The sequence below is a fragment of the Balaenoptera borealis genome (assembly GCF_965194805.1).
Source record: "Balaenoptera borealis genome assembly, chromosome: 8".
NCBI classification, from domain to species: domain Eukaryota; kingdom Metazoa; phylum Chordata; class Mammalia; order Artiodactyla; family Balaenopteridae; genus Balaenoptera; species Balaenoptera borealis.
This window is the reverse complement of record NC_138865.1, coordinates 57703771-57725301: the sequence shown is the minus strand read 5'-3', so window position 1 is coordinate 57725301 and position 21531 is coordinate 57703771. Positions and strand designations below refer to the sequence as shown.

The 21531-nt window shown below is 37.7% G+C and overlaps 1 protein-coding gene and 1 pseudogene across 24 annotated transcripts in view; one reads left to right on the top strand and one right to left on the bottom strand.

Annotated features, from left to right (window-relative positions):
- Nucleotides 1-21531, top strand: part of CCDC171 (coiled-coil domain containing 171) — a 379181-nt gene that overhangs the window by 128286 nt on the left and 229364 nt on the right. For 22 of the 23 annotated variants that reach the window (XR_014247354.1, XM_082401590.1, XM_082401606.1 and 19 more), the window contains one exon: nt 9442-9544. Coding sequence is in view for 22 of the 23 variants with exons in the window: in XM_082401590.1 (XP_082257716.1) it covers nt 9442-9544 (103 nt within the window). In the remaining variant the exon portion in view is untranslated. Of the gene's footprint in view, nt 1-9441; nt 9545-20909; nt 20932-21531 lie in introns of those variants that run through there. The other variant, XM_082401601.1, reaches the window with a different exon arrangement.
- On the bottom strand, nt 5926-9430 carry LOC309633171 (RNA-binding protein 7 pseudogene; annotated as a pseudogene). Its single transcript has one exon. The product of its transcript is annotated as an RNA-binding protein 7 pseudogene (transcript).

Sequence of the window (21531 nt, the reverse complement as noted above, 5' to 3'; positions counted from 1 at the left end):
ATGACATTATCCTCTTCTGTTTTTCTTCCTCCTTTTCCAGTCTTCTTTGCTGACTTTTTCTTTTCTAAGTATTAAATTCTGGAGTTCCTTAGTCTTTATCCAAGGCTCTTTTCTCTTCCCATCAAACACTCTCAAGACAAGCTTCACATATCCCTAGATGATTCCCAAGCCTATATCTGACTTCTCTTCTGAGCTTTATACCAGTATGTCCAGCTGCCTCCTGTATTTTTCTACTTTATTTGTTCTTTGTTAATTCAAATATATTTAGGGTCTGTTATTTGCCAGGTATTCTACTGGTGCTGGGAGTCTCGTAAAGGTATTTTAATGGAATATGATCAAAACGAATTTATGATTTACAGTCCCTGCCAAAAACAAGCAAACAAGTAAATAAACAAACAGAAATAGCCAAAATAAGACCTTTTCTACTTCCGTTGTTCTCACTGAAGTACTGAAATGCGCCCAGTTCTTCTAGTCCAAAACCTTGGGATCAGTCTTTTTTAAAAAAATTTATTTTATTTATTTATTTTTGGCTGTGTTGGGTCTTCGTTGCTGCACGCGGGCTTTCTCTAGTTGCGGTGAGCGGGGGCTACTCTTCGTTGAGGTGCGCGGGCTTCTCATTGTGGTGGCTTCTCTTGTTGCGGAGCACGGGCTCTAGGTACGTGGGCTTCAGCAGTTGTGGCTCGCGGGCTGTAGAGCACAGGCTCAGTAGTTGTGGCTCACAGGCTTAGTTGCTCTGCGGCATGTGGGATCTTCCCGGACCAGGGCTCTAACCCGTGTCCCCTGCATTGGCAGGCGGATTCTTTTTTTTTTTTTTTTTCTTGTATCCTTAGTGTATTGTATCTATAGATCATATTGGCAAGAATTGATATCTTAACAATATTGAGTCATTTGACCGTTGAAATGGTATATCTCTCCATTTATTTAAGCCCTTTAAAATTTCAGCAATGTTTTGAAGTTTGTAGTACACAGGTCTTGCACCTTTTTTGTCAGATTTATTCCTAACTATATCATATTTACTTATAATATTATAAGTGGTATTTAAAAAATTAAGTTTCTTATTATTCACTTCTACTATATAGAAATAGAATTTCAATTTTGATGTTATATTCTACAGCATTGCTAAACTCACTTATGATTCTTGTAACTTTTTGTGGATTACATCAGATTTTCTGTATAAATGTTTCTTTTTTGTTGTTTTTTTTTCACACACACACACACTGTATTTTATTTTTACAAGAGATAAATAAACTGACACCAAACATTGTAAATGGATGGCCACAACAAAAGCAACAGTGATTGCAATTACCAAACACGAAACACACTCATACTATGTCATAATATTGACATTCAGTCCAGTAATCCTCCACTGTAACAGGTCCTTTACTTTGCAGTGAAAATTGATTTGTATATTTTTTTGCCTCTGAGTCCTTGTGGGATTTTTTTTGTTAAATTCAAACAGAAAGTCACAAAAATTATAATCATCCTCATCAGTTCACTCAGTCCCATGTAATTAATTTTTTTTTCTCATCTTGATCTTTTGTTAGGACTTTTATGAATTCATCAGTTTTCCATTAGAGTTCTGAAGCTGCTTATTCATTCAGTTCAGCAATATAGTCAGTTACCAGAAACCTGTACTTGTCAGAGTATTTTCCATGAATTCCTTGAAGATGAAACCCTTTTATAGGAACAGTTTTGCAAAAGCATCAGAGTACACCCAGAACTGTCTGTAAATGACAAAAAACTTAAAAATGACCACGGTTAAAGATTTGATGAAAGTTCACAATAATGCAATTGACAAGGAAATTTAGTTATTTCTGAGATATACATTTTAAAGTAATAACTAGAATTATGACTTATAACATTATACGAGAACATATAAGATTTTTAGACATTTCATGTAATGTCTGAAACATTTATATTAACATATTTCCATACAAATAACCCAAAGAAAGTTTAGTATTAGTTGTTTTTTGTTTGTTTGTTTTTTAGACTGCAGGTTCTTATTAGTCATCAATTTTATACACATCAGTGTATACATGTCAATCTCAATCGCCCATTCAGCACACCACCATCCCCACCCCACTGCAGTTTTCCCCCCTTGGTGTCCGTACGTTTGTTCTCTACATCTGTGTCTCAACTTCTGCCCTGCAACCCGGTTCACCTGTACCATTTTTCTAGGTTCCACATACATGTGTTAATATACGATATTTGTTTTTCTCTTTCTGTCTTACTTCACTCTGTATGACAGTCTCTAGATCCATCCACATCTCAACAAATGACTCAATTTCGTTCCTTTTTATGGCTGAGTAATATTCCATTGTATATATGTACCACAACTTCTTTATCCATTCGTCTGTTGATGGGCATGTAGGTTGCTTCCATGACCTGGCTATTGTAAATAGTGCTGCAATGAACACTGGGGTGCCTGTGTCTTTTTGAATTATGGTTTTCTCTTGGTATATGCCCAGTAGTGGGATTGCTGGGTCATATGGTAATTCTATTTTTAGTCTTTTCAGGAACCTCCATACTGTTCTCCATAGTGGCTGTATCAATTTACATTCCCACCAACAGTGCAAGAGGGTTCCTTTTTCTCCACACCCTCTCCAGCATTTGTTGTTTGTAGATTTTCTGATGATGCCCAATGAGGTGATACCTCATTGTAGTTTTGATTTGCATTTCTCTAATAATTAGTGATGTTGAGCAGCTTTTCATGTGTTTCTTGGCTATCTGTATGTCTTCTTTGGAGAAATGTCTATTTAGGTCTTCTGCCCATTTTTGGATTGGGTTGTTTGTTTCTTTAATATTGAGCTGCATGAGCTGTTTGTATATTTTGGAGATTAATCCTTTGCCTGTTGATTCGTTTGCAAATATTTTCTCCCATTCTGAGGGTTGTCTTTTCGTCTTGTTTATGGTTTCCTTTGCTGTGCAAAAGCTTTGAAGTTTCATTAGGTCCCATTTGTTTATTTTTGTTTTTATTTCCATTACTCTAGGAGGTGGATCAAAAAAGATCTTGCTGTGGTTTATGTCAAAGAGTGTTCTTCCTATGTTTTCCTCGTAAGAGTTTTACAGTGTCTGGTCTTACATTTACGTCTCTAATCTATTTTGAGTTTATTTTTGTGTATGGTGTTAAGGAGTGTTCTAATTTCATTCTTTTACATGTAGCTGTCCAGTTTTCCCAGCATCACTTATTGAAGAGACTGTCTTTTCTCCATTGTATATCTTTGCCTCCTTGGTCATAAGTTAGTTGACCATAGGTGCGTGGGTTTATCTCTGGGCTTTCTATCTTGTTCCATTGATCTATGTTTCTGTTTTTGTGCCAGTACCATATTGTCTTGATGACTGTAGCTTTGTAGTATAGTCTGAAGTCAGGGAGTCTGATTCCTCCAGCTCCGCTTTTTTCCCTCAAGACTGCTTTGGCTATTAGGGGTCTTTTGTGTCTCCATACAAATTTTAAGATGATTTGTTCTAGTTCCGTAAAAACTGCCATCGGTAATTTGTTAGTGATTGCATTGAATCTGTAGATTGCTTTGGGTAGTATAGTCATTTTCACAATAATGATTCTTCCAATCCAAGAACATGGTATATCTCTCCATCTGTTGGTATCATCTTTAATTTCTTTCATCAGTGTCTTATAGTTTTCTGCCTACAGGTCTTTTGTCTCCCTAGGTAGGTTTATTCCGAGGTATTTTATTCCTTTTGTTGCAATGGTAAATGGGAGTGTTTCCATAATTTCTCTTTCAGATTTTTCATCATTAGTGTATAGGAATGCAAGAGATTTCTATGCATTAATTTTGTATCCTGCAACTTTACCAAATTCATTGATTAGCTCGAGTAGTTTTCTGGTGGCATTATTAGGATTCTCTATGTATAGTATCATGTCATCTGCAAACAGTGACAGTTTTACTTCTTCTTTTCCAATTTGGATTCCTTTTATTTCTTTTTCTTCTCTGATTGCATGGCTAGGACTTCCAAAACTATGTTGAATAATAGTGGAGAGAGTGGACATCCTTGTCTCGTTCCTGATTTTAGAGGAAATGCTTTCAGTTCTTCACCATTGAGAATGATGTTTGCTGTGGGTTTGTCGTATATGACCTTTATTATGTTGAGGTTGGTTCCCTCTGTGCCCACATTCTGGAGAGTTTTTATCATAAATGGGTGTTGAATTTTTTCCAAAGCTTTTTCTGCATCTATTGAGATGATCATATGGTTTTTATTCTTCATTTTGTTAATATGGTGTATCACATTGATTGATTTGCATATATGAAGAATCCTTGCATCCCTGGGATAAATCCCACTTGATCATGGTGTATGATCCTTTTAATGTGTTGTTGGGTTCTGTTTGCTAGTATTTTGTTGAGGATTTTTGCATCTATATTCATCAGTGATATTGGTCTGTAATTTTCTTTTTTTGTAGTATCTTTGTCTGGTTTTGGTATCAGGGTGATGGTGGGCTCATAGAATGAGTTTGGGAGTGTTCCTTCCTCTGCTATTTTTTGGAAGAGTTTGAGAAGGATGGGTGTTAACTCTTCTCTAAATGTTTGGTAGAATTCACCTGTGAAGCCATCTGGTCCTGGACTTTTGTTTGTTGGAAGATTTTTAATCAGAGTTTCAATTTCATTACTTGTGATTGGTCTGTTCATATTTTCTATTTCTTCCTGGTTCAGTCTTGGAAGGTTATACCTTTCTAAGAATTTGTCCATTTCTTCCAGGTTGTCCATTTTACTGGCATAGAGTTGCTTGTAGTAGTCTCTTAGGATGCTTTGTATTTCTGCGCTATCTGTTGTAACTTCTCCTTTTCATTTCTAATTTGATTGATTTGAGTCCTCTCCCTCTTTTTCTTGATGAGTCTGGCCAGTGGTTTGTCAATTTTGTTTATCTTCTCAAAGAACCAACTTTTAGTTTTATTGATCTTTGCTATTGTTTTCTTTGTTTCTATTTCATTTCTTTCTGGTCTGATCTTTATGATTTCTTTCCTTCTGCTAACTTTGGGTTTTGTTTTTTCTTCTTTCTCTAGTTCCTTTAGGTGTAAGGTTAGATTGTTTACTTGAGATTTTTCTTGTTTCTTGAGGTAGGCTTGTATTGCTGTAAACTTCCCTCTTAGAACTGCTTTTGCTGCATCCCATAGGTTTTGGATCATTGTATTTTCATTGTCATTTGTTTCTAGGTTTTATTTTTGATTTCCTGTTTGATTTCTTCAGTGATCTCTTGGTTGTTTAGTAATGTATTGTTTAGCCTCCATGTGTTTGTGTTTTTTATGTTTTATTCCCTGTAATTCATTTCTAATCTCATAACGTTGTGGTCAGAAAAGATGCTTGATATGACTTCAATTTTCTTAAATTTACTGAGGCTTGATTTGTGACCCAATATGTGATCTATCCTGGAGAATGTTCCGTGCGCACTTGAGAAGAAAGTGTAATCTGCTGTTTTTGGATGGAATGTCCTATAAATATCAATTAAATCTATCTGGTCTGTTGTGTCATTTAAAGCTTCTGTTTCCTTATTTATTTTCATTTTGGCCGATCTGTCCATTGGTGTAAGTGAGGTGTTAAAGTCCCCCACTATTATTGTGTTACTGTCGATTTCCTCTTTTAGAGCTGTTAGCAGTTGCCTTATGTATTGAGGTGCTGCTATGTTGGGTGCATATATATTTATAATTGTTATATCTTCTTCTTGGATTGATCCCTTGATCATTATGTAGTGTCCTTCCTTGTCTCTTGAAACATTCTTTATTTTAAAGTCTATTTTATCTGATATGAGTATAGCTACTCCAGCTTTCTTTTGATTTCCATTTGCATGGAATATCTTTTTCCATCCCCTCTCTTTCAGTCTGTATGTGTCCCTAGGTCTGAAGTGGTCTCTTGTAGACAGCATATATATGGGTCTTGTTTTTGTATCCATTCAGCCAGCCTGTGTCTTTTGCTTGGAGCATTTAATCCTTTTACGTTTAAGGTAATTATCGATATGTATGTTCCTATGACCATTTTCTTAATTGTTTTGGGTTTGTTTTTGTAGATCCTTTTCTTCTCTTGTGTTTCCTACTTAGAGAAGTTCCTTTAGCATTTGTTGTAGAGCTGGTTTGGTGGTGCTGAATTCTCTTAGCTTTTGCTTGTCTGTAAAACTTTTGATTTCTCCATCGAGTCTGAATGAGATCCTTGCCGGGTAGAGTAATCTTGGTTGTAAGTTATTTCCTTTCATCACTTTAAGCATATCATGCCACTCCCTTCTGGCTTGTAGAGTTTCTGCTGAGAAATCAGCTTTTAACCTTATGGGAGTTCCCTTGTATGTTATTTGTTGTTTTTCCCTTGCTGCTTTCAATAATTTTTCTTTGTCTTTAATTTTTGCCAATTTGATTACTATGTGTCTTGGCATGTTTCTCCTTGGGTTTATCCTGTATGGGACTCGCTGCGCTTCCTGGACTTGGGTGGCTATTTCCTTTCCTGTGTTAGGGAAGTTTTTGACTATAATCTCTTCAGATATTTTCTCTGGTCCTTTCTATCTCTCTTCTCCTTCTGGGACCCCTATAATGCGAATGTTGTTGCATTTAATGTTGTCCCAGAGGTCTCTTAGGCTTTCTTCCTTTCTTTTCATTCTTTTTTCTTTATTCTGTTCTGCAGCAGTGAACTCCACCATTCTGTCTTCCAGGTCACTTGTCCATTCTTCTGCCTCAGTTATTCTGCTATTGATTCCTTCTTGTGTAGTTTTCATTTCAGTTATTGTATTGTTTATCTCTGTTTGTTCTTTAATTCTTCTAGGTCTTTTTTAAATATTTCTTGCATCTTCTCGATTTTTGCCTCCACTCTTTTTCCGAGGTCCTGGCAGGTGGATTCTTAACCACTGCGCCACCAGGGAAGCCCAGGAATGAATTTTTATAAGCAATATCTACAATGAAAGGGAAACGGCATCTTGATACATGAAAGTTTTGTTAAACAAGATTTAAAATTTTTTAAATCGAAGTGTTTTAGATTAAATTCTTTCAAATGTTCAAACAAAAACAAAAAGCAACCTGTACAGTCTCCATAATAAAATGTGTCCTTGTACACTTGTCCTGGGCACTTTGAAAGTGTCATAATTTTAGAAATTTGAGTGATAGAGGCAGCACTAAAAGGTTTCGTGAACCTTTTTTTCCCAAAAAAGAATACTTTCGGTAAAACACTTTACTGTTTTATCTGACTATACATTTACAAATTTGTTTTTCCATAAAAAGATTTACATTAACACTGTATTTTTACTGTAAAAAAATACATTTAGAGATATTTAACTTCCTGAGTGACTTCAGTCATACATCGAACATGATTTAATGAGCAAATTCTAAAATTTTATAATGGAATAGCAAGTGTAGATGTATACCTGTGTGCTCACTTATGATAAAACTCAAGATCATGTCACAGAACTTGCACTTAAGTTCTCTAAGAAGTTAAATAATATGATTTATCCCTAAACTTGACCAAAAGGTTTTCTCAAATGTTAGTAAAATGAATCACTGAATTTATATTTTCTCATTTATTAACAAAATACTGAGTCATTTCAGGCTGTCAACTTGAATGTTTTCCATTATATATACCAAAAATCTGATTCCCTAACAAGAAACTTCTTGCAATACAAAAAGATAACAGATAATTAAAATATTTGCTTCATAATACAACTAATCGATATAATACATCCGTTCCTCAATTGTCTAAAATGGTTAGGAATTGTGGCACTTTCTTTTGCATAAAACCCTTTCCTCTTCTTAAAACCCTGAGGTGAAAGGTTATTAATGTAATAAAACTAGAACCACAATTCTTCTCATTTCTGTATTGGACTGCAGTTAGGTTTAAAAAATTTTTTAAAGAAATGTGGCAACTTGTAAAGCTGCTCTATAGAGTTTTTTTAAGAAAACATTCCCAGAAACAACTTAAGAAAAAGGGCCTAGAAAGACCCTATGAAAACATCCTTTTAACACTTGTTAGTGTCGAGATGAGCACCATTTTCCATCTCTACCCCTGTCTCTTCTGTTATCATAGTCATGGCTCCAGCCATCGTGATTTCTCTCTTCGTAGAAGAAATCATCTCTGTTTCCTCTGTAATGATGGTCAGACCCGTGATCAGTGTAAAGCTGTTCACGGCTATAATGTCTATCCACTATGTAGGGATGAGAATTCTGTCTGACTTTTTGCCGTGATAATGGTGTATCTTGGCACCACTGGGAGGTTGAAGACTGGTTAAAAGTATGATTATGTGACTGAACTGATGGGGAAAATCCTGGTTGATCCAGATGTGGAGAACCAAATTTCCCTCCATATGACATCTTTCTCAAAACACTGTTCATCACTGCTTGTCTCTGAAAATTTTCTGAAGAAGAAAAAGATCTTTGAATTATCGGTGCTGATGGAGTCATGTTATCCACTGTCCTTTCATACCTGCTAGGAGATGTGGAAGTAGGGCTTGAACTTCCAACATGATGCTGGGGATATGACAGACTGACCTCCTGTGAGGCCTGGCTACTTCCTGATCTAAACTGAATTTTGATGGGCCTTCCATAAAGTTTGATTCCGTTAAGCAGATTTATGGCATAAGGAACAGATACTTCATGTTTGAAATTCACAAATGCAAACTGCTTTGGTTTACCATCCTTATCTTTTGGAATTTTCACTTTTATTACTGGCCCAGCCTAGTGGAAAAGCTAGAAAAGCAGCTCCTCTGTCACTTTCGTTTCAAGGTTGCCCACAAAGAGAGTACGATCCGCTTCAGCTGCCACCGCCTCCATCTCAGCATCGCCCCCTCCCGAAAAAGTGGGATCAGTCTTGACTCCTCATTTTATCTGAGCACTTTTCCAATCTCATCTAATCCAGTCCAATCCAATCCAATCTAGTCAATGTCATCTAACCCAGTGCAGTGTTACCAAGGTTGGCCATTCCACCTTCTAAGTATACACCCCCCCAACATCCTTCAGTGCATACACCCCACACCCCTTTTGCTCTGCTAAGACCCTAATCTAAGCTACCATCACCTCTTGAGTAAACTGCTCCAGTTCCTTCTAACTGGTCATACTGCATTCACTTTTGACCACCATCTGGCAATTTGCTACATGACTGCAAGCGTGATCTTTTAAAGTTTTCCTTAATTTCTCTGTGTCTCTGTTTCCTTATCTGTAAAATTGGGATAATGATAGCCCTTCCCTCATAGATTTGTTGTGAGGATAAAAAGAATTGTTATGTTAAAATACTGAGAATAGTGCCAGGCACTAAGACCTCAGTAAATTGTTATCGAGACCTTACACAGTGTTGCATTAAGCCAAGTAAAAGGTATGATTATGACAGAAAGAAGTTTATTAATAATAGATTTGAATGGAGTAATTATTAGCTCGTTTATACTTAATTGTGCTATATGTGTTCACATAAAAAATCTGCAACTCTTATAATGCGTGACCTTATTATGTGTAATTTTTTTCTTAATTAAAAGGCTAAGAAGCACCAGGCTTTTCTGGTAGAGACATGTGAAAATAACGTGAAAGAGTTGGAATCAATCTTGGACAGCTTTTCTGTGTCTGGCCAGTGGACATCAGGTTAGTTGAAGGTATAAAATGACAGATGCATCTGTCAATGTTCCAAAGTCACTGCATTTTGGGAATTCTGCAGATGCCTCTTATAGTCCCTCATCTCAACATGTTTTGATTTGATGACATGATAAGAGCAGTTCTCACAGCAGTCAGTTGGCCTAGCTGGCTAAGAAAGGGTGACGGACTGTGGACCTGCTGTTGTCCTCCCAGAACTTGATTTACAAGTGTTGGTGTCTGTATGATTGGACAGACAAGGGCTCACTTGCTGTGTTCTGAATCCAACTGAGAAAAAAGTCCTTACAGTATACCTGCAAGGGGAACAGATGTTTCCATCAAACCGAGCCAAATTCTGAGGCAACCTTCAGCAACTTAAAGGTCATGCATTCAAAAGGTTATGTAGGACACAGGCTGTAACACAGTGCATATTCTACACTATTGCTTTCTAGGCTGGTTTTCTCCTTGATTTCCTACTACCGTATACATACTCTCCAGATAAAAGTGCTTAGGTAAAATGTTTTGGTTTTAGTATTAGCCCACTTACTATGATAAAGAACTATAAAGATTATATATTGGGTAGGCATATTTTGGGAACTAGCAAAAGCATTAGTTGGCTAATGAGTTCCATCCATTCCATGATTTCTACTTCCTTAATTTTTTTGTGTGTATGCCATTACGTGTGCTATAGTAGCTTTGACATAAATACTTTCACTTTTCTACCTGTTTTCTTTTGCCATACTGTCAGCCTCAAATTATTTAGTTGCTTTCTAACTCAGTTATATTTTTCAAAAAAGCATATAAAATTAAATTCCTTACACCTTAAAATAGCTTGAAGACTCTGTTTTTCTAAAGGAATCAAACAGATATTTGGCAAATGAGTTCTTTAGGAAACACTTAAGTTCAAAAAGTTTGTTGTCCTCAAAAAAGCAGAAAGATATGAACAAGGCCTATTTTCACATTATGGATCTGCAGATTTCTGTTGGTGAACCATTAGAAATTTAGTGTGATTTGCTATTATCTATTTTTAACTTTGTTTTTATTTAAACTTTTTCTAAAAGCATTAGTGTTTTCATGGTTTGTTACTGTGGAAAAATCAAGGTGTATACAAGTGACATAAAAATATAGATATCCACTTTTTAATTGTATTTGCTAAAGCTTTGGGGTATAAAATTTTTTTTGCAGTGGTACTGTTTTATTATTGAGATGTATCATTGTTTAATGGTTTTAGGATCTTTAAAAGTTGTTAAATTATTATCATAGCATATCTTAATGCTTCAATATTCAGAGTTGAATTAGAAAAGCTAAGAATAATGAGGTCATGTCTCCTTTGAGGTTTAAAATTCGTTGATAATAAAGCAACTCATAAGTTATTACTAAACCTATAAAAAAAGAATTGTCTGCAGTGGAAGTGGAGAGTCTTAACCATTGGACTGCCAGGGAAGTCCTAGTAACAATCCTTTTTGAATGTCCTAGTTTCCCATATATATATGCACACCCTATATATTACAGAGAAGGTGTTCCTGGGAAAGGGACTGTGTGCTGAATTAGTGATTTTTGTACTGTTATAGTGGTCTTTGTTTCCATATTGTGCTGGTTATTCACTTTTTACTTGCCCTAGAATCATTCTCCTATGGTCTCTGTTTTGCCTTGTAGAGGCTGACCTCTGTGGACTGCATGATCTGGGCTCCTTTGCCCTCTGGCTTTGGGGTTGGAATTGGACAGTGGGTGCACCAGCAGGAGATTAAGAGGGTGGAGGAAGAAAGGAAAGCAAAGAAAGTCAGGGTGTTTATTTCCCCTGCTCCCTCTGCTCCAGTGCATTCCTGGCGGTGGTTTCATTTTTGGCAGCTACAGCTTCTGTCAAGTTGGGTCCTCTTCCACAGCTGTGGCTTGTGTTGGACTATGGTAACAACGTTCCTTCCAGTTGACCCCCCTAAGCCATGGTACTGGTTTTCCAGTCTTGCTGGTTCTTGGTGCCTCATCATATCTTTTTGGTTCTCTTAACCTGTTCACATTTCTGTAAATATCTTCATTAAATTTTCTTCCAGTGAACTCTTCTGAGTATGCCATTTCTTCCTGCTGATACCCTTACTCATTCACATACCTGCTTCAGACTTGATTTTATTTTTGCTCTTGGCTTCCATGAAATAGCCCTGTATAACTATAATGGACTCCCTTTCTGCTCATACCACCTCAGGTTGGGTTTTTGTTACTCAACAAAGAGGGATATAGTTAATAAACCTTATTGCTCAACATGTTATGGAAGCGCCTGAACAATTGAGATTGCCTTACTGCATCAGACCTGACTTCAACTACACAAAGATGACCAAATAATTTGTTCCCCTGAAATGAAGTAATTAAAAAACTTATCTTAGGATAATTCAAGGGTGTGTGTGTGTGTGTGAGATGGTTTATATAAACATGTATATATGTCACAGTATATATGTCTTTAAGAAAAAATCTATTTCAAATAGAAATATTCTTACTATGTGATGGTAGCACAGCTTTAGAATTTGTTACAAAATTAATTTTGTTACCTTGGAAAGGGTTTTCCAGAGAGATCCTCTGTTTTGTAGTTATGGCAAGTAGGCCATAGTACCTTACCCCCTTTTATTACCTCTTCATACCTTTCAGTTCAATATATACTCTACCTACCGCCCCCGCTCCCCTCCATTTCAGGAAAAATAATCCATGGTAGAAATTTAGAGGGATGGTTACAAATTTTTCTTTTTTTTCTTTGACTTGCTCTTTAAGATGGTAGGAATGAAAGCTAATTTTCTGAATGAATTTTAGTCCAGGGTTGACAGCAGTTGCCAGGTGTTCTATTTCCTGTCTTCTTCAGATTTTGTGGTCTTCTACATGAAGAGATCTTTCTGAAGCAAGAGTAACTCATCAGTTTATCTTCATGTAGCAGATAAGGCGAAGTTTCAGTTAGTCTAAGACATTCAGGAATTTATTTACTTAGAGGATTTAACTTGATCTTTACACCAGAAATCAGTGTGACAGTTTACACCTTGTTTCCTAGTGCCTCCAACACCTCCTCCCCCTCTTCTGCTTCCACCTTGTTCCCCTTCGGTCTCTTTCTCTAAAGCCATCAGAATGAGCATTAGAAAACCTAAATTAGAGCATGTCATTCCTTTCCTGTAAAGCTTGCTGGGCTCTGCACTTTGCTAAGAGTAGAAACTGAAGTGCGGGCAATGACTTGCAAGACCCTACATGGTCTACCCCTATATTTATCACTTCTTTGTCCTCACCTCCTACTACTCTCCCCATCCCTCTCCCTGTTTGGGCCACTCTGTCCTCTGGCTGTTTCTTGACCATACCAAGCAAGATCCTGCCTTGGGGGCCTTTGTGTTGACCATTGCTTTTACCTGAAAAGTTCCTCACCTAGATATATCAGCATAGCTCTCTTTCTTATCTTCCTTGAATCTATGCTCAAATCTCACCTTCTCCTTGAAGCTTACCCACCACCCAGTCCCATGCTGCTTGCCTCCCTACCTCTCTCTCCCTTTTCTGCTCTACGTTTTATCCCATGGCACTTATTGGTGTCCAACATTTCTAACAGACTATGTGGTGCATTTATTATTATATCTGCATTGTCAGGGTTCTCCAGAGAAACAGAACCAATAAGATATATATAGATACACACAAGAGGAGATACATTATAGGAGTTGATGCACATGGTTATGGAGGCTAAGAAATCTCGTGATCTGTCCTCTGCAAGCTGAAGAACCAGGAAAGCCAGTGATGTAATTCAGTCTGAGTCCAAAAGCCTAAGAAACTGGGGGCCACTGGCATAAGTTCTAGAATCTAAAGGCTCAAGAACCAGGAGCAGGATGTCTGAGGGCTGGAGAAGATGAAAATCCCAGCTTAAAAAAAAAGAGAATTTTCCCTTCTGCCTTTTTGTTCTGTTGGGGTGGGAGGAGGAGGGGATAGGAGTAGGGGGTGGATAAGGGAGGCCAATGGATTGGATATCACCCTCCCACATTGGTGAGGGCAGATCTTCTTTACTTAGTCTACTGATTCAAATGCTAATCTGTTCCAGAAACTCTCACAGACACACCCAGAAATAATGTTTTACTAGCTATCTGGGCATATCTTTAGCCCAGTCAAGTTGGCACATAAAATTAACCATCACAATATCCAAGCTCCATGAGGGCAAGGATCTTTATCTCTTTTATTTACTAAAGGATTTTAAGCAGGTAGAATAGTACTTGGCACAAAGGAGGCGCTCGAGTATTTATTGAATATGAATGAATGAAAAAGCATGAATGAATTGATAGGTTGAAGTTCTATTTTAAATTATAGTTTTTGAGGTTGTAAAGGTAGTCATGGAATCTCTTTCAAAATTTTAGCAGCCCTTTGGGTAGTAATCCATAAGGAGTCACCAGGAAGATTGACTTTCCATCTTCATTGGAAAAGATGTACAGTCTTTCATGGGTTATAGAAATGTCACCTTGATTGCCTACTTTTATTAGACAAGGTAGCCTCAATTTACTCAACTAGGGACATTTATTTCCTATTTCTGCATTCTACTTTCCACTAAAACTGACACACTACAGCTGCTCATATTTCTTTTGATGGAAATTCTTAGAGTGTGTATGGGGAGAAATCCTTTCCCACTTTGAACCCATGTAGTCTTTCTGCCTCAAGTGTTTCTTCTACTATAGTTTTACCTCTGCCTGAGGATGTTAGCAAACATATAGAATGTGACTTTTCCTTCATTAGATTCATGAAAGAAAGTTTTTCTTCTGACTCAATCTTGGATCCTCCTTAGGGTGCTTGACTTTTGTGTCGACTGAGACAGAGCCCCTCCAACCCTCTTCAACCTTTCCTTCCTTGAGGAAATCATTTGTAATACTCCAGATGTATTCTTTTTCTTTCTACTGGAGAGGCTGAAGCACCCTAGGAAATAATAGCAACAGCATTTGATGCCTTTAGGTATGTGCATATCACCCAGGAATTGGGCAGTTTCAGGGACTGTTCTTAGGAAAATCAGGACAACAAATGGTACTTTTCCTCTCCTCGCTCCTCCTTTCTATCCTTAGTAAAGGATTATTGCCTAGATCTAGTATCTTCTTGAGAATTTTAATTGTCCTTGTGAACCCTGTGGCTGGTACCTTTTAATTAGAGGTTCATGGTTTACTGAGAAGTTGAGGATGCCTGCAGCACACAGGTCTCCTTTGGTGTCACTTGCCAGTTTCTTCTCTCTTGCTTCCCTCACCTCCCAATTCACTGAGGTTTACAAACCAAATGTGTCCTAATTCATCATGCTTATAGCTTTGGTTTGTGAAATCCAAAGAAGTGACTGCACTAAGAGGGCTCAGCATTTCTAATGAGATCATTAACTAATCACACAATTAAGGTGGCTGAGAAATCAGGAGTCCCAGGAGAGGCAGTCTGACTCCGAAGGCCTGAGAAACAGGAGACCCTGGTGTAAGTTCCAGTCTGAGGCTGAGTCCAAAGGCAGGAGAAGACTGATGTCCCAATTGAAGATAGTCAGGCAGAGAGAAAGAATCCTTTCTTACTTAGCCTTTTGTTCTATTTGGGCCTTCAGTGAGTTAGATGAGGCCCACCCACGTTGGGGAGGGCAGTCTGCTTTACTCAGTCTACTGATTCAAATGTCAGCCTCATCCAGAAATAGCCTCATAGACACACCCAGAAATAATGTTTAACTGAATATCTGGGCCCCTAGCCCAGTCAAGCTTACACATAAAATTAACCACCCCTTTTTCTCCCTCCTGCAAACCCCTCATAACCACCATTCTACTTTCTGTTTCTATGAATTTGACTACTTTAGGTACCTCATATAATGGAATCATATATTATCTTTTTGTGATTGGCTTATTTTACTTAGCATAATGTCCTCAAGGTTAATCCATGACATGGCATATGACAGGAATTCCTTCCTTTTTAAGGCAAATAATACTCCATTGTACGTATTTATCACATTTTGTTTATTCATTCATCTGTTGATGGACCTTTGGTTTGCTTCCACCTCTTGGCTATAGTGAATAGTGCTTCTGTGAACATGGATATACAAATATCTCTTCAACACCCTGCTTTCAGTTCTTTTGGATATACACCCAGAAGTGGTATTGTTTGTCCATCAACTTTTATCACAGAACTTGAGTATACTCAAGTGAGAGTCCTGTGGGATGTCCTGTATTCTAGATATACTCTTTCTTACCACCAATTTTCCCTTGGTAAGCAAGACCAATTGTCTTGGTATAGAAGAACCTTCTTTGCTCTTTGGTTTCCTGGCATGAAGAGCCCAGAAATGACCAGGTGACAGTGTCAGCTTCCATTTTTAATGGAACCATTGCTGTGTCCCATGGTGGAAGCATTTCTTCCTTGGGAATTAAGACTTAGACCAATAGAGCCCACAATTCCTGGGATGGGAAGCAGACATTTCACTGGTGGATCATTAGGTGTAATATAAGCCACTCCCATTTCCAACATTTGATTCCTGGACCTGTGATTCCTGGCTATGGGAGAAACATACCATATATTGATTGCTGACTCAGAGCACAAACTGTATCTTGGAGGATATTATCCGTGTCCCACAAAATGTTGCCATCCAGCCAGTGCTATGAATCTTCAAAAGGCCATTATACTATTCTGTATGCCAGCTACTTCAGAGTGTTGGGAGACATAGTAAGACCAGTGAATTCTATGAAAATGAGCCAATTTCCATACTTCATTTGCTATGAAATGAGTTCCTTGGTCAGAAGCAATGCTATGTGGAATACATAATGGTGAATAAGACATTTTGTAAATTCATGCATGACAATTTCAGCAGAAGTAGTATGGTCAGGGAAGGAAAATGTCTTTCTAGAGTGTCTACCTTAGTAAGAATGAACATTGATTATTCCATGATGGAAATGACTTAGTATAATCAACTTGCCACAGGGTGACTGGCTGTGCCACTAGAGAGTGGTGTCATATCATGGATTCAGTGTTTGTCTTTGCTATTGGTGGATTTGGCACTTAACAGGAGTTGTAATCCTATCAGCCTTGGTGAATGGAAGTCCATGTTGCTGAGCCCATGCATTACCTCTATTCTTGCTGCCATGACTCCTGTGTTGTAGGAGCAACAAAGATGAGCAAGGACAAAGGTGGCTGGGAAAATATGCTAGCTGACATCCACAGAATACTTCATCTTGTCCTCCTGATTGTTAAGATCCTCCTCTACTTAAGTTGATCTGGGCACAGTGACCATCTGGAGAGGTCTGTCCACACACTTTTGCCCAGACCACCTTGTTACCAGTTTTCCAATAATGTTCTTTTCGAGTCCCTGACCATTAGCCAAACTGTTAGCTACTACCTCCAAATTAGTGTATATTTGTACCTTTGGTCATCTCTCATTCCAGACAAAATGATGGTTGGGTCCATTACTGCATTCTGGGAGGATTTTTGCTTCACCACCGTCCTTCAAGGCCACCCTTGAGTAGGGCTGTCATGCCACAACTGTCTACTTTTGAGTAGTATCAGCACATCATACAGAAACATCTGTATAACAAGCCCATTCCACCCCCTTCCCCCCATTAGTCAACTGGTTATAGGGAACTTTCCCATGGGTCCAGGGTGTAGGTTAAGAGGGAAGAAGCAATGTAACAAGAATAAGGCCCATGGGAATCTGTATTACTTATTCATGCAACTTACTTGTACCTTCAGGACTTGTTTGAATCCAGTTTTGTATATACCACTTTCACTTGATGATAGAGTGATATCATGCATGCCCAAGTTCATGGGCTGGTGGATCAGACATTTTATGATGGGCAACACAGGTCATGTGCTAAATTGGTGGGCATGAATGCAGTATCTGCTAAGGACTAGTAGCCAGTTGAAAGCTGATTTTCAAGAGAATAGTTATCTGTAGAGGATGGCTTCCTTTGTTCCAAAATCCTAAAAGTTTACACTATCATTCACCTGTAAGGATCTGCCAAACTTGGCCTGCTTAAACTCAAGCAGTCAGGATGATATCATCAACTTGGTAGAGAACTAAGTGGAATACGGGATGTCTTCCAGAATGAAGAGTTGATCAGAATTTCTACAGACTGGATTATGCTAGAGTTGGTATAGCTCTGAGGTAGGGCCATGAAGGTAGATTGCTGGCCCTGCAAGCAGAAACTAACTGTTCTGGTGATTTTTACTAAAAGGATAGAAGAAATAGCTTCCTTCCAACTGCCAGGAAATGTATCGATTTGCTCCAACAATGAAACTACATCTTTAACTGCAGCTGCAGTTGGAGTCACATGTGATCATGCTTACAGTAATTCACTATCATTCCTTAAGACCCATCTGTATGCTGCACTAGCCGGTAGATGAGTTGAATGCTGATGTGGTTGGAATCTCCACCCCTTTATACTCTTTAACAGAGGGGCTAATCTCTTCAGTCTCTCCGGGAATGTGGCATTATTTTTGATTTACTATTTTGGTAGGTAAAAGTTTTGGTGACTTCCAATTGCTTTTTTTCTGTTTTGTTTTCCTCTGTAAATCCCTCACTCCATGGGTCAGGTAACTGCTATGGGCATTGTGCCAGTTTCTGCATTTGTCTTTTATAACAATGCATTCCAAACTGGGGGAATAACTATGTGGGTTCAGGTACCTACTGGGCCCAGTGGAGATACACCTTAGCCAAAACTGACCTCTGTAAACTCCTACCTAACTAGTGAACCACAATAGCACATTAGGTCTCCAGAAATCAGTGTCAGTTCCGATCCAGTGTCCAGTTATCCATGGTATGTGTGAGAAACTCCCCTTCTTCAGTACATGGTCACCTGGGTAAATGGTTGTATGTTTCTTTGAGGAAGGCTAGGAGAAAGATTTACAGTATAAGCTTTTGGCAGTATGTTAGGATTCCTAAAGAGGATCCATCCTCTTTATTCTAGGGACACTGGGTCTGTGAACTAGCTCAAGACTGAGAATTGGTTGAGGGCCAAGACTGTCTTTTGTGTTGATTTAACTCCTAGTTCTGGTAATTAGACCCAGAGCTTTTCTACTTATACAGATCGGGTAACATTCAAGTAGAGTGCCTATTTTAGTCCTAGGAACACCATGATCAGTTAGCCAAAGCCAGCGGTCTCTGTGGGTAAAACCATTTTGTTTATTGCTTTGAATCCACTGCCCATTATGGTAACCATGTACATTTTGTCTCTGAAAATTAAGTGCTACCACTTGGCCTGTGTCACTTGAGATTCCAGCATCCCCACTGAATTCAGGGAACCCAGCTTTGCGGCACCATTTCCCACTGTTATCCATGGCTTTCCAGCTACCTGGCCTAGATGCTTACTACCAAGCCATACAGAGCTCATCAACGATGCTGAGGCTCCCCCCACCAATACATTTCTCAAACCTTGGTAAAGGAAGTGTTTTTTGGACTCTTTCTGGGGACAGAGTAGGTGGGTGAGCAGAATTTACATGATAAATACTGTCCATATGTTAGAGAAGTTATGAGTCATTTTCCTTAAAAACTCTAGAATGGGTACCAGTGTTTGCAAGATAATGGAGATGTTTGTTTATGATCTCAGTGAATAAGACAAGTTAATATATGGAATGTAGTCTGAGTTTGAAAAGTATAACTGCCAACAAAATGTTATATTCAGTGCTTTTAGAATGAAAAAAGAATTTTCTTAGTCATCAATGTATTAAATATTTAGATTTTCTCAGGTGAAAAACCCATTTGAATGTCATTTTCTGTGTTTTATTACATGATTAAAAATCAGCATTAAACAACAGGGTTTTCTTTTCTTTTTTTCCGATTTGTTCTGAGGATGAACGTGACTACTCATGTTCTACAACAGATATCTCTTTTTTTAAAAAAGCTCAGTCTTTTGTTTTATAGTCTGTGTCCATTATTTCTTAATAATTGAGGTCTTGCAGGATACTGAAGTAGATAAGAGAATGGTTGACAAGGTGGAGGAAATAGACTCACCTCATTCATCACAACCTACTGTTTCTCCTGTGGAACTGTGGGTTACTGAGGTGATAACACCATCTTGAAAAACAGTGGTTTATTTGAGTCATTTAAAAATATTTAGTTTTTTAGATTGTCCAAAAGGGAACATTTAAATAGAAGGTTTGGGACCTGTTCTTCTTCCTCACTCCCTCCTGTGGGCTACTAATTCAAAGAAAAGATTTGCCAAGGTATATCTTGTTGAAACGTACTTAAAAGTGAGAAAGAGACTGAGACAGGCAGCAGTGATGTGAAAGTATAGGCTGGCACCCATGTATAGAGACACACGTGTATAGGAACAGGGACAGAGAAACTCAGAAGATTTTTGAGTTGGCGTAATTGAAGTATAAATGACACATCCTGACACATTCTGTTCTTCATTTGGACTTTAACATTTGAAAAGCTATTTATGACTACTGTTAAAATTTTATTTTATTTTATTTTTTTAATCTTTACTGTGTGGTTTTAGACCATCCACTGATAGTATAGCTTTAATAGTTTATTGTTTTGTGGGCAATAGTGCAGTGATTAGGATATTATTAGGTTAAATAAAATTTTAGTCAGTAAGCTCCTGGGTCCTGAGCGACCCTTTCTTTTTATTTGTAAATATTTTCTTCATGTTAAGGGACCAGTAAGTATTTCTTTTTATAATGAATGTGGGTGGGACATAAGGCATACTTTGTACTTCAGCTGAACTTTATTGTAAAAGCATTTTCAGGAAAAGAAACTTTTTTGTGTAGAATATAAGATGTGCATGAGTCAGTAAGGAGAGGGCATTTTGTCTCCTTATTCCTCAACACCCATATTATGATGATTTTATTCTTCTGGATTTCTAAGAGCAAGTTTTCTCCCTTATTGTATAAGCTAAGATTTCCTGGGTGTCCTCGAATGGTTTATTCATGACCTACTTGTGTAGTAGCAGAAGAAAAGAATTATACATTACACTTTTTTTATCTTGTGCAAGAGAGCAATTTTTTAAAAATATATTTGGTAAGACCTTTAATAAAAATTTTAATGAGTTGTCTTTCCAACTCACAGTCATTACAAAGAGTACTGTCTCCTTCATTTTCACGGCTGAGAGCACTGTCTTTCCTGCCCCCCCCACCCCCCACCCCCAGCTGGGATATATGTTGTTTCCATATTACTTTTGGTTTTTAAATTAATTATTATTCTTCTGTTTAAGAAAATCTAAGGTGTACCCATACTTCAGATAGTGTTTAAATTATACTTTGGTGAATGTAATAAGTTTATTAATAACATTTTGTCCAAAATTAAAATAATAATTATCACTAATACTCTGATATGAATAAAGTTGTTCTGTTATTAACCAAACATTTTTTTCCCCTTTATTCATTCTTTCTTTCCTGTATTACTGCCTTTGTCCCTCCTCTCCCCAAAGTTCCAGCAACTGAATACTTGAAGAATGGATGAATGATCTTATGTAATTATTTGTTTACAATCTTACCTCCTCTTTTTAGACTGTAAATTCTATGAGAACAGAGATTACACCATTCTTATCTACCTCCATGTGCCTAATGCCTAGGATTAATACATAGTAGGAATGCATTAAATTAGTTGAACGAATGAATCAATGAATAATAAAAAAGGTATTGTGAATGCTTCTTATCGATATTAATATTCAGATTGTAAAATATGATAGGGAGAAAATATAGGCAAATAAAAGTAATTTTAGTAAGTATGTTTTAAAATTTGCTATTTAATTTTTAACAGTTAATGAGTAGTACAATAAGCAATCAGTTCAAAGTGGTTTTTGAAACTAAACTTTTGATTATTTTGGATTACTATTTTAAACTACATTTGAGGGACTTCCCTGGTGGTCCAGTGGTAAAGAGTCTGCTTTACAGTGCAGGGGACCAGGGTTCAATCCCTGGTCAGGGAACTAAGATCCCACATGCTGAGGGGCAACTAAGCCCATGTGCACAACTACTGAGCTCGCACGCCTCGACTAGAGCCCGAGTGCTGCAAACTACAGAGCCCACGTGCCCTGGAGCCTGTGCGCCACAACTAGAGAAGAGAAAAC